Source organism: Ranitomeya variabilis, chromosome 7, assembly GCF_051348905.1.
Source record: "Ranitomeya variabilis isolate aRanVar5 chromosome 7, aRanVar5.hap1, whole genome shotgun sequence".
Lineage (NCBI taxonomy): Eukaryota > Metazoa > Chordata > Amphibia > Anura > Dendrobatidae > Ranitomeya > Ranitomeya variabilis.
Genome location: NC_135238.1, coordinates 11,496,099 through 11,510,021, shown reverse-complemented (window position 1 = coordinate 11,510,021; position 13,923 = coordinate 11,496,099). Strand labels below are relative to the sequence as shown.

The 13,923-nt window shown below is 46.1% G+C and overlaps 2 protein-coding genes across 6 annotated transcripts in view; one reads left to right on the top strand and one right to left on the bottom strand.

Moving 5' to 3' along the window:
- LOC143785343 (uncharacterized) overlaps nt 1-13,923 on the top strand; it is a 38,497-nt gene that overhangs the window by 5,950 nt on the left and 18,624 nt on the right. The window contains exon 4 of the mRNA XM_077274104.1: nt 13,272-13,438. Coding sequence (XP_077130219.1) covers nt 13,272-13,438 — 167 coding nt within the window. The remainder of the gene's footprint in view (nt 1-13,271; nt 13,439-13,923) is intronic.
- Nucleotides 3,453-7,246, bottom strand: CABP5 (calcium binding protein 5). Of its 5 annotated transcripts, none has more exons than XM_077274040.1 (7): nt 6,824-7,246; nt 4,921-5,067; nt 4,806-4,836; nt 4,548-4,691; nt 4,295-4,404; nt 3,750-3,897; nt 3,453-3,668 (listed from the first exon to the last, which is right to left on the bottom strand). In XM_077274040.1, the coding sequence occupies exons 1-7, from the start codon at nt 6,878-6,880 to the stop codon at nt 3,643-3,645; spliced, it is 663 nt and encodes a 220-aa protein (XP_077130155.1). In that variant the 5' UTR covers nt 6,881-7,246; the 3' UTR covers nt 3,453-3,642. The 5 variants fall into 5 exon arrangements, with proteins under 5 accessions (XP_077130155.1, XP_077130158.1, XP_077130156.1 ...); XM_077274043.1 differs by lacking the exon at nt 6,824-7,246 and adding an exon at nt 5,981-6,748; XM_077274041.1 differs by lacking the exon at nt 6,824-7,246 and adding an exon at nt 5,981-6,748 and having other exon boundaries at nt 4,921-5,063.

Below are 13,923 nucleotides of genomic sequence, written 5' to 3'. Positions count from 1 at the left end.
CATTATAAGTTCATGTTAAAAACATACAACTCTGCCCTTCACCTCTCCAAACAAACCTATTTCAACACCCTCATCACCTCGCTGTCCAATAACCCTAAACGTCTCTTTGACACTTTCCGGTCCCTACTCAACCCAAGAGAGCAGGCCCCAACCACAGATCTCCACGCTGACGATCTGGCCAATTACTTCAAAGAAAAAATTGACCACATTCGACAGGAAATCATTTCCCAATCTCTTCATACCAAGCACTGTCCTCCCTCCCCCACTGCATCTAGTTCACTCTCTGACTTTGAACCAGTTACAGAAGAAGAAGTAAGCAGGCTCCTTGCATCTTCTCGCCCGACCACTTGCACCAGCGACCCCATTCCGTCGCATCTCCTCCAGTCCCTTTCCCCGGCTGTCACCTCTCACCTAACAAAAATATTCAACCTTTCCCTCACTTCCGGTATTTTTCCCTCCTCATTTAAGCATGCCATCATACATCCACTACTTAAAAAGCCCTCCCTCGATCAAAATTGTGCCGCTAATTATAGACCTGTCTCTAATCTTCCCTTCATCTCTAAACTCCTGGAACGCCTGGTCCACTCCCGTCTTACCCGCTATCTCTCAGATAATTCTCTTCTCGACCCTCTTCAATCTGGTTTCCGCTCTTTACACTCTACTGAAACTGCCCTCACTAAAGTCTCTAATGACCTACTAACAGCTAAATCTAATGGTCACTATTCCATGCTAATTCTCTTGGATCTCTCCGCAGCATTCGACACTGTGGATCATCAGCTCCTCCTCACTATGCTCCGCTCCATCGGCCTCAAGGACACCGTTCTCTCTTGGTTCTCCTCCTATCTCTCTGGCCGATCCTTCACTGTTTGTTTTGCTGGTTCCTCCTCCTCTCACCTTCCCCTTACTGTTGGGGTTCCTCAAGGATCAGTCCTAGGCCCCCTCCTCTTCTCTTTGTATACTGCCCCTATTGGACAAACAATCAGTAGATTTGGTTTCCAGTACCATCTCTATGCTGACGACACCCAATTATATACCTCTTCTCCTGTTATCATGCCGACCTTTTTAGAAAACACCAGTGATTGTCTTACCGCTGTCTCTAACATCATGTCCTCCCTCTATCTGAAACTGAACCTGTCAAAAACTGAACTCCTCGTGTTCTCTCCCTCTACAAACCTACCTTTGCCCGACATTGCCATCTCTGTGTGCGGTTCCACCATTACTCCAAAGCAACATGCCCGCTGCCTTGGAGTCATCCTTGATTCCGAGCTTTCATTCACCCCCCACATCCGATCACTGGCTCGCTCTTCTTATCTGCATCTCAAAAACATTTCCAGAATTCGCCCTTTTCTTACTTTCGACTCTGCAAAAACTCTTACTGTCTCACTTATTCATTCTCGTCTGGACTATTGTAACTCTCTACTAATTGGCCTACCTTTTACCAGACTCTCCCCGCTCCAATCTGTCCTGAATGCTGCTGCCAGGATCATATTCCTCGCCAACCGTTACACCGATGCCTCTACCTTGTGCCAGTCATTACACTGGCTACCCATCCAATCCAGAATCCAGTACAAAACTACTACCCTCATCCACAAAGCACTCCATGGCTCAGCACCACCCTACATCTCCTCTCTGGTCTCAGTCTACCAACCTACCCGTGCCCTCCGCTCTGCTAATGACCTCAGGTTAGCATCCTCAATAATCAGAACCTCCCACTCCCGTCTCCAAGACTTTACACGTGCGGCGCCGATTCTTTGGAATGCACTACCTAGGTTAATACAATTAATCCCCAATCCCCACAGTTTTAAGCGTGCACTAAAAACTCATTTGTTCAGATTGGCCTACCGCCTCAACGCATTAACCTAATTATCCCTGTGTGGCCTATTAATAAAAAACAACAACATAATCACGTTCCTCCATCATGTTCTCATACACTTTATGCAGTTAATAGCCTCTGTGTCTGTACTGTTACATACTTAGGCAGTTAACTGGTTCATGCAGCTTTACATGAACACCCGAGCCTTACACTATGGCTGGTCCAAATAACTAAAGCAATTGTTACCATCCACCTCTTGTGTCTCCCCTTTTCCTCATAGATTGTAAGCTTGCGAGCAGCAGGGCCCTCATTCCTCCTGGTATCTGTTTTGAACTGTGATTTCTGTTATGCTGTAATGTCTGTTGTCTGTATAAGTCCCCTCTATAAGTTGTAAAGCGCTGCGGAATATGTTGGCGCTATATAAATAAAATTATTATTATTAATTATTATTATTAACAGCAACTTCACAACCTTTTTTAAAAAATTCTTCACACATTGCCAACAAGTAAGGCAGTTTAATCCGTCATAATTTTGCTATTGAACAAAAATCCTGAAACCAAGGCTCGTGTGTTACAGAAAATGCATTTCCTGGTTGGTGAAATGGACAATTCAGTATTTTAAAAGACAGATCTTCATAATTCAGAACTTTAAACACTAAGTGTGCATGTTGCGACAAAAAAAAGAAGAAGATTTTTTCACACTTTCTTGCTGTAAATAGTCCAATATTAGACTCGTACATGTTAGCCAAATACCGCTTTTGGTTACCATCTATTTTCCCTAGGTTGTGGTCACTTAGACATTAGTAAGACTTGGGTTTGTATTTAAAGAGCACAAAATGGGATTCAATACCGTCCTTGGAGACCTCAGAGTGTTGTACATGTATTTTCGGGGCAATTAGAGGCTCTGCAGTATCACAATTCTAATTTTGGGGAACATTTGATGAAGCTGGCAAATTCGATTTTCAAAACGTCTGCCCACCTCTAGTAGTTATCACTGACATCTAGTAGATTGAAAGAAAATGGTTACTTTCCACTATCATATTATATCATCATGTTGTCCACTAGGTCACCAGGGACCGCATATTGTCCACTAGATCACCAGGGACCACATTTTGTCTATTAGATCACCAGGGAACGCATATTGTCCACCAGATCACCAGGGACTACATTTTGTCTATTAGATCACCAGGGACTCTTGAGGCTGGACCTCATTCTTATGTCGGGAACTGGACCCACAGGAGAATTCTATGATAGACAAGTTGGACATTACATGGTGGCAACATCAAGAACTTATGCCTATAGATCCTCCTCTGCAACCGTCTACATAATCTGGTGATCAAACACCGCGATCCTGCCAGTGCTATCCAGGAGGTCGTTGTGAAGCTCTAGCTCAGCTCCCTCCTAGATTCCTTCCTCCATAGAGGGCAATAGCAGCATTGTGTTCTAATGTTCATCAAGCATACTAATATCACTCAGTATCTTATGTAATTGTCTTGAGGATCCTATTCACTGTCTGGCACCAATTCACCCACTATATGTAATACATACGCACATTATACCCCTTCTCTCAGTCCGAAAAATCCCAAATTCCATTCTTTTACACATAGTCACAGGATAATTAAATACACCACAGGCACAAGTTACAAAAGCAGAATAAAGTTTATTCACAGTAAGGGTGGAGGTCGCAGATCTTATACATATACATCAGGGGGTCGCCTACTCACAGCTACATCCAAGCATTAAACACAGAGGCTTGTGAGGCGTCGTAAATTATATGGCATGGTGAGGGTAAGACAATATTGGGTTGTCTGCGATCTTCTCAGTAAGACTTCAACGCGACATCATCCGAACAAACTCTGCGAGAGACAGACGGAAAGTGACGAGAATAAGGCGGGAGGTGAGGTATGAGGGACAGGGTATTGGAGACCTCCTCCTACCTTCAAAATCCACCGTCCCGTCCCCATTCAAATCAGCTTCCCGGACGACATCAGCAATTTCGTTATTGGTCAGTTTTTCTCCCAGAAGTCTTTGCATGGCCTGCTGAAGTTCATCTAATGTGATCTCGCCATCGCCGTTAGTGTCGAACTGTGAATATATTACAACATGAGCGTAATGGGAAGAGTTGAGAGGCTTCCATTTACCCAATTAGACCAATGACATAAAGTAAGGCGGAATAGGATTGGTGGTTTTGAGTTTTCGCCTTTACCTGCTCTCATATATGGGGCCACAGTGCTATCCCTTTGTCCGAGGTCTAGACGATTGAAAACTGGCGGTCGAATTATTGGGACCTATGACGATTACAAGAATGGGGGTCTGAGGTGCCCCATTTTAACTGAGCGATGGTTGATCATGTGCACCACCGCTCTAGCCATTAATGAAGATAAACGATGGCTGCAGTCTAATATCACCACCAGTTCTGTTCTCATACGAGAGCCATATTGCTGGTTAGTCATCTTTTTAGATCCACGTTTGAGCCTCTCACCTCTTTAAAGGCATCCCTCAGTTCCTTCACTCCGATCATCCCAGCTGTCTCCTCCAGGAGTTTTGGAGTCATCAGGTCCACAAAGTCCTGGAAGTCAACACGACCTCCAACTGGAGACGAAAAAGGGTGAAAATAGAGGATGAGAACATGGAGGAGGGAGAGGGTGACCTGACTACTCCTCTCATTATCTCCTCCTCTCTTCCCTGATAGAATGGAGGAGATGGCTATAAGTCTCCCGGCCTGTGATACTCACGGTTCATGTTGATCTGTTGGGACAGTTCTATAAGCTCCATCTCGGTGGGCATGTATCCCATGATCCTCATCAGATTCCCCAGGTCCTTGCAGGTGATGAAGCCATCCTTGTCTTTGTCAAACTCCAAAAAGGCATCACGTAATTCTACAAGAAATTAAAAGACCAAGAATTACTGATAGTAATAACCCATGTATAAAGTATATAGTTACTAATCACAGGGTCTTCAGTTCTCCAATTCTGTCATTAGTTCACGCTTACCTTCAATCTCATCCGTTCCCAGTTCTCGGTACTAGAAAAAGAGAAGACATGAAGGCACATAATAGATGTGGCTTATGTATGAAGTCTGTCTATTCCTAATTCCTTGTTTCCTTACCACTTGTTTCTCAGCAATGCCCTTACGTAGAAAGATACAGGCTGGACCGAGCCCCTGCATGCCCGAGCCAAGTGTAATGACTGGCAATGTCAACTCCGGATCCGATACTGGAGGCTTTCTGAGGAACCGAGACACGGCTCCTGCTGCCTGGAAGAACCAAGAGACGACACATAACATATGTGCCATAAACCATTATACATTTAAGATATTAATCAATCTCTTCTCTATCAGATATCTCCCACAAACTGGTATCTATTCCTTATTGATCTCACATCCATTTCTGTCATCGTTAGAGTCTTATTTCTATATGAAATCTGTTTATCGATCATCTCTAACAATGTCACATCTCATAAGATCTCATATTTGTTATATATTTCTATCTACAAGGTAATATATCACTCCTATCCATCTCTAAAGATCTCACATCTATCTGATATCAATTTCACATTGATCTCACATCTATCGTATGATCGGACACCCACCTTTTTATAGAAGCGAGACACCTCTTCCCGATAAATGGAAAAACCAAAAATGGGCCAACAAAAAGAAATCAGAAACTATAATCTCTGATTCCGAAGGAACAATGGACTAAAACCAGATAGAGAAGGAACCGGGTTTCAAGTCAAGGATTGAAGAAGGGTCACTACTAATTAGAAGATGAACCAACAAGGTAACAAAATATAGGTATTAAAAGAAGAGCAGGACGTGAAATGTAAAGGATGACGCCGAAAACAAACATAAAATATAGACGACGCAATGAAATAAGAAGGCGTCAGCCGAGACGATGATAGATTGTGCGTGACTGATGCCAGAGGTGGAATGTGCGGGTATCAGAGATCATCCAAGAGAGTATAATACAGATTAGGTCACATGGCTCCTCAGAACATCTGTTTTATTAATAGTCTCCCCTCCCCCCTCAGACATCTGGTCTATCAATTCTGGATGCAGAAGATCCGACTGGGTCTCCAGTATCAATCCATATCAGCCGGTGATTAGAAGACTTCACGTAAATGTCTCCAACCCCATCAGATCACATTCTGGTCCTGATTCCTATGATTACCTGTAGGTAAATCGTCCTGAAGTACAGAAATCATCCATCAGATTGCAGGACTGGTGAATACAATCAGCGTCTCTCCTAGTCTCAAGTCGCAAACAGGGAAAAATGGATCGCCGAAAATGGAGCGAATGCAGCTTTTCTGTCCTTTTCGCTATCCCACAGAAACCCTGAATGATAAGTATTTTGAAACATCCATAAAGAGCGATGGCTTCAGTTTCCTCTGCAGTTCTGACTTCAGATCCAACCTATGAAGCTTACACAGTCACACCAAAAACAGAATCAGAGCACCAACATGGACAAGGGCCAATGTGAGCGATGACGATCCCTGTACAACGCTGCAGAATATGTTGGTGAAATAAATATGTGAACAGACTGGATGCAAACTAATAGTCCTGGAGATTAGTCTACAATAAGGAACAAGATCAGCCAAGGAAAGTCTGTTCTTCAGACGACGACAATCTGCAAGGTGACTGCTGCCTTCTGCTGGATAAAACTGACAGCTCGGTCTTTGCATCGGCAACATACTCGCTCCATTCTAGTGATCCAAAATGCTGCTGTACAAGTGCTCAATACCATTATTGTACTTTGTGGAAACTATATTGCTGCACATTTTCCATGGTTGTCTCGAAAATAGTTCTCTTCATTGAAAAAAAAGTTACAAGGATGTAATAGGGAACCAATTCAGGGAGACTGGTGAGAAGAAAGTAGGAGTAGAGAACGAAACAAGTTTGTCCAGCCCCATGGAGAGCATCTAAGAGGTGATGGTCAACAATCGAGGCATTGTGGATGCTCAGTAGGTCATTTGAAGGAGATTTCGAGTGTCTATAAAGACAAGGTCATACTTACTTTTGGAACTCCCTCCATGTGAATGTACTGACCGCGGTGCCCCATATGATTCCCCATCTTGATGCCGTCACTCTTCACCCCATGGGATGGTTGGCTTGAGACATGGTGGTCTAGATGCCAATGATTCAACCTATGAATATGTGCTTGGCTAAGAGTGTGAGAAAAAAAGCTTATGGGTTCCTTGAGGCTATGAAGACACTTATCTTTCACAAGCACGTGAAGTCTACAAGCAAATTGTCAGAGGTGGTGGAGGATGAAGGGGTGATGAGAAAATAGTGGAAGTGACAGATGGGCAACCAGATCTTAACAGATGACAAGATAAAGCCGGCACCTCAACCATAAGAGGACGAATATTCACAGCTTAATATAATAAGTCGGTCAGCCCTATTATCAGGACGTCGGAGCCTGGACTCACAACCTTGCTCTAGTTAATTTATCGCAAATCAGGCGCCTAAATCTCAGGCTTAACAGCCAAACGGCAGAATTTATGCAGTCTCCCTGACCTGCAGTGAGGCGTGAATGGTCTGTGAGACACGATCACTGTAATAAATCCAATATCTAAAGAGATTGCAGAGGATTCGGCACATCGGATTAGTAACAGGAACAACTCAGGTTTAGTGTTGTGTTCTCATACATTAGTATTACTTATTTTGTATTGATCCCTAATATCCTTTATTATACTTCAGAGCTGCACTCGCTATTCTGCTGGTAAATTCACTGTTTACATAGACTGATCTGCCATAACAATAAAATTATTTTCCTAATATTGAATACTTCCCCTTTGTTCTGCCAAAACACATGTGTCCCATCAAGACCCGCTCTCCACAAGACCTCTAAGGGTACGTCTCCACGGTCCGTTTCGCCGGCGGGATCGCCGCAGCGGCGAAGCCGCTCAGCGCTAAGCCCTGCCCCCTTAATGGGACGCGATGGTGCCGGATGTGTACAGTACACATCCGGGATCATCGCACACCTCGCCATAGGGCCCTGTGATATGCCTTGCGGGGACGCTGCGTCCCCGCAAGGTGTACGGACATGCTGCGTTCTGAAAAGACGCGCAGCATGTCCGGAGTCGCAGGGCCTCCGCGTGCGGGTTTCCACGCATAGTGGAGACGGGATTTCATAAAATCCCCTCCACTATGCTGGAACATCTGGACGCTGCTTGTTTGACGCTGCAGCGTCAAACAAGCAGCGTTTACGTACCGTGGAAACATACCCTAAAAATGTCTGGTGGTCTCTGTCACCAACACGTTTGCAGCAGATCAGTTATATGGTGCAGCCACGCCGTTGTCCTGGTGCGAGGATGGCATCGCAGTGCACAAACTGGCCCGGCACCTCTCCTGATCTGAGCGTGAGGTATTTCTATGCAGCTTTCACGTTCAGGTCAGGAGAGCCGACAAGTCCAAGGATTGCGATGCCATCCTCGCGGGAGAAATAAGACCATCTGACTACACCCTAAGAGTTTGTTCCAAGAACATCACACAGCCAAACCAGATCTCCACTTTGCACTGACGAGGGGCAGTACCCCGAAACAGTGTCTGCAAATTGAGATTCTGGTTTGGCTATTATCCCAAGTCATGTGACAAGGCTCATGTCAATCTCCGCAAGGAGAAACGATACTTCTTGGATTCCAAGAACATTGTAATCTTTGGCAGTCCCATAGAGAATAACTGGAGGGAAGGGAAGAGTTAGCATGAAGGGTCCCATTCTCAAGACCACTGGGAATCTTACTGATTTATGGGCAGGAAAGAACGATAAAACGTAGGCCAAATTCTTTTTGAGTTGATCGATTGGGTCTCGATTACTCAGACTTGTTTTTCCAGCACAAATCACAGATGATCGATTGGCTTGAAATCTGCTAACTGGCTTGATCTCTACAACATATTCTGCAGCACTTTACAAGTAAGTGGAGACATGTACAGACAATAAAGACATTACAGACTCACACAATTTACCAGTTACAGGAGAAGCGAGGGTCCTGCTGCTCACAAGCTACAATCTATAAAGAAATAGGTAAAACGTGCCATCATATACGGTCTGGTCATCAATATAACAAATAGGGCATTTCCCAGAACGCTGCATGATCCAATTGTCAGCCAGGATCAGTCTTGAATTGCCAAGTGCTACTGTATGCATGGATAATGTGGCAACAGATAAATAAGAGGGACCAGAATCTGAGTAAAATTTAGAAAGGAACAGGGCAGGGTTTGGTTGGTGAATTGAGGGGGTCGGCCTACCAATAAGGGTAAGTTCACACTGGGCGTTTTTTCAGTTTTATTTTTCTGCAGCAAAACCTGATCTCTTGGCAGGAAAGAAGCATGTTTTCCTTGCGTTTTTGGCATGCTAGATTTGTCTCTTGTGCATGTTGTCATCCCAGAAGTGTCTATTGGATTAAGGTCCGGGGATTGGGCCGGCAGCTCCACAACCTCAATTTTGTTGGACAGCAACCAATATTTTGCTCGCTTACTGGTGTGTTTAGGGTCATTGTCATGTTGAAACCCCCATTTCATGGTCATATCCTCTTCATGGTAAGGCAACATGATCTCTTCAAGTATTTTAATATATGCAAACTTGTCCATGATCCCTGGTGTGCGGTATACAGGTTGGCACCATAATAAGAGAACCATGCCCATATCACGGTGGCGCAGTGGTTAGCACAGCAGCCTTGCAGCGCTGGAGTCCTGGGTTCAAGCCCCACTAAGGACAACATCTGCAAAGAGTTTGTATGTTCTCTGTGTTTGAGTGGGTTTCCTCCGGGTTCTCTGGTTTCCTCCCACATTCCAAAGACATACTGATAGGGAATTTAGATTGTGAGCCCCAATGGGGACAGCGACGATAATGTGTGCAACCTGTAAAGCGCTGCAGAATGTTAGCGCTATATAAAAATAAAGATTAATATTATTATCATGATGCTTCATCACCATGCTTCACTGTGTGCAGAGTGTACTGTGGCTGAAGGCAGTTTGGAGGTCGTCTGATGAACTGTATGCGGCCCTTGGACCCAAAAAGGCCAATTTTACTTTCATCAGTTCACAAAATGTTTCTCCAATTATTCTTCAGGCCAGTTGATGTTTTCTTTGACATATTGTATCCGCTTCAGTTCAGTTTTTTTACTTTTTCTAGCTGATCAACCGGTCATTGTCTGCACTTCTATAAGTTTTACCCTCTCCAATCAACTTTTTAATCAGAGTACGCGGTTCTTCTGAACATTGTCTCGAATGACTCATATTTCTCAGGCTTTCAAGGAGAAATGCATGTATAACATGTCCTGGCTTCACCCTTAAATAAGGGCCACCGGATTCACACCTGTGTCTTCACAGAATGATTGACGTCACTGATTGATCCCCACACTGCTATTATTTTGGACACACCGGCTTTCAATTAATTATTCTAACCCACAGACTCAGAAACCAGCAGATCATGAAAGCGGAGTCTGGGGGTTTTCTTAGAATCTACTGCACCAACTGGTAAATTGTGAGACATGTGGTGATATAATTTATGCCAAAAACAGAGATTCATCTGGTTAGTCATATCGGACTGGTATTGTTTTGATCACTACTGTAGGTTAATAGAGGGAGGACCATACACTACCGTTCAAAAGTTTAGGGTCACCCAGACAATTTTGTGTTTTCCATGAAAACCCATACTTTTATTAATCCAATGAGTTGCCAAATGAATGTAAAATCTAGTCCACACATTGACAAGGTTCGAAAAAAAGATTTTTATTTGAAATAATTTTCTCCTTCAGACTTTGCTTTCGTCACAGAATGCTCCTTTGCAGCAATTCCAGCATTGTAGACCTTTGGTATTCTAGCAGTTAATTTGCTGAGGTAATCTGGAGAACTTTCCCCCCATGCTTCCAGAAGCCCCTCCACAAGTTGGTTTGGCTTGATGGGCACTTTTTGCACCATACGGTCCAGCTGCTCCCACAAGAGCTCAATGGGGCTGAGGTCTGGTGACTGCGCTGGCCGCTCCATTACAGATAGAATACCAGCTGCTGCTTCTTCCCTAAATAGTTCTTGTATAATTAGGAGCTGTGCTTTGGGTCATTGTCCTGTTGTAGGATGAAATTGGCTCCAATCAAGCGCTGTCCACAGGGTATGGCATGGCGTTACAAAATGGAGTGATAGCCTTCCTTATTCAATATCCCTTTTACCTTGTACAAATCTCCCACTTTACCAGCACCAAAGCAGCCCCAGACCATCACATTACCTCCACCATGCTTGACAGATGGCGTCACACTTTTCCAGCATTTTTTCAGTTGTTCTGCGTCTCACAAATGTTCTTCTGTGTGATCCAAACACTTCAAACTTAGACTCGTCTGTCCATAACACTTTATTTCCAATCTTCCTCTGTCCAATGTTTGTGCTCTTTTGCCCATATTAATCTTTTCCTTTTATTAGCCAGTCTCAGATATGGCTTTTTCTTTGCCTCTCTGCCCTGAAGGCCAGCATCCCGAAGTCGCCTCTTCACTGTAGACGTTGACACTGGCGTTTTGTGTGTACTATTTAATGAAGCTGCCAGTTGAGGACCTGTGAGGCGTCGATTTCTCAGACTACAGACTCTAATGTACTTGTCCTGTTGCTCAGTTGTGCAGCGCGGCCTCCCACTTCTCTCTCTACTCTGGTTAGAGCCTGTTTGTGCTCTGCTCTGAAGGGAGTAGGACACACCGTTGTAGGAAAGCTTCAGTTTCTTGGCAATTTCTCACATGGAATAGCCTTCATTTCTAAGAACAAGAATAGACTGTCGAGTTTCACATGAAAGTTCTTTTTTCTGGCCATTTTGAGAGATTAATGGAACCAACAAATATAATGCTCCAGATTCTCAACTAGCTCAAAGGAAGGTCAGGTTTATAGGTTCTCTAATCAGCCAAACTGTTTTCAGCTGTGCTTACTTGCACAAGGGTTTTCTAACCATCCATTATACTTCTTACACAGTTAGCAAACACAAAGTACCATAAGAATACTGTACATGCTTACTATTCATCATTTACTGAGATTACCAGGATGAACCGCGAATGCCCAGACAAGCCGCATTGCATACCAGGGGAACACCCAGAGTAGTCATGAGGCATATCAGAGAATTCTAGAACTAGCCGTGTCACATACCAAGGTGGAACCCCCGGACTGGCAGCGCCACACACCAGGGGAACCCCCGGACTGGCCGCCCCATAGACCAGGGGAACCCTCGGACTGGCTGCCCCATAGACCAGGGAAACCCTCGGACTGGCTGCCCCATAGACCAGGGAACCCCCAGACTGGCCGCCCCATAGACCAGGGGAACCCCCGGACTGGCCCCCCCATATACCAGGGGAACCCCCGGACTGGCCGCCCCATATACCAGGGGAACCCCCAGACTGGCCGCCCCATAGACCAGGGGAACCCCCGGACTGGCCCCCCCATATACCAGGGGAACCCCCGGACTGACCGCCCCATAGACCAGGGGAACCCCCGGACTGACCGCCCCATAGACCAGGGGAACCCCCGGACTGGCCGCCCCATAGACCAGGGGAACCCCCGGACTGGCCCCCCCATATACCAGGGGAACCCCCGGACTGACCGCCCCATAGACCAGGGGAACCCCCGGACTGGCCGCCCCACATACCAGGGGAACCCCCGGACTGGCCGCCCCACATACCAGGGGAACCCCCGGACTGGCCGCCCCATATACCAGGGGAACCCCCGGACTGGCCGCCCCACATACCAGGGGAACCCCCGGACTGGCCGCCCCACATACCAGGGGAACCCCCGGACTGGCCGCCCCATAGAAACCTCAGACTGGCCGCCCCATATACCACCTTTTATCTGTGCCTGTTAATTACAGAGCTGCAGTACCAGCTACAGCCATGGACACCGGGGCGCTGTTAACACCCTGGACCATTGCAGACTAATAGTACAAAGCTGAGTCCTGTCCATAACTAACGCACAGTCTGCATTGAGCGCTACTGATCCTCACAGACACCGAGCGCCGCGGTATAACGGGGAGAATTCCCCTCAGAGAGCAGCACTGCTGCCTTGCCTTCCCGCCTTTTCTGAGGCGCCTGTCCCCGCCCACCTCACACGTCACTTCCGGCAGGTTGCTAGGAGACACAAGGACGCTGAGGAGACCGACGAGACCGAGCGCTGGTCGGGACAAATCGCAGCGGTACCGCGTGTAATGGCCCCAGAGCGCCTCATACACACCTGTCACCTCACATACCGCGGCTCCCACCATGTTCTCTGCCTCCTCACTGTACCGCAGACTTGTCCACACACCGCTCATTATAGCACCGGGCGACCTGCTGGGAAACATTCACTTCTGGGGAGGCAGAATGTAGACATCCCCTTTAAATTAAGGGGATGGTGAAAAATAAACAATACCATAACGCAGGGTGCAGATGTGGAGTGTGTACAGGCCCCACTGAGCGGAGAGCACGTCCATCAGTCTCATTAATATTCATGGTTTATTCCAGATTCCACAGCAGCACAGAGTCATGGCCGGGATACTGGTGACCCCGAGACCCCGAGTGATACCGAGCCGCCCCCCGACCCGGCTGTCATCACCGGAGGACACCACAGACCCCCAGGAGCCCACCCCACAGCCGAGCACCGAGGGGGAACTGCAGCTGGAGAAAGACATGTAAGAGCCGGAATAACCCCGTGTTATACCCCAGAGCTGCACTCACTATTCTGCTGGTGCAGTGACTGTGCACATACATTACATTACTGATCCTGAGTTACATCCTGTATTATACTCCAGAGCTGCACTCACTATTCTGCTGGTGCAGTCACTGTGTACATACATTACATTACTGATCCTGAGTTACATCCTGTATTATACCCCAGAGCTGCACTCACTATTCTGCTGGTGCAGTCACTGTGTACATACATTACATTACTGATCCTGAGTTACATCCTGTATTATACTCCAGAGCTGCACTCACTATTCTGCTGCTGCAGTCACTGTGTACATACATTACATTACTGATCCTGAGTTACCTCCTGTATTATACCCCAGAGCTGCACTCACTATTCTGCTGGTGCAGTCACTGTGTACATACATTACTGATCCTGAGTTACATCCTGTATTATACCCCAGAGCTGCACTCACTATTCTGCTGGTGC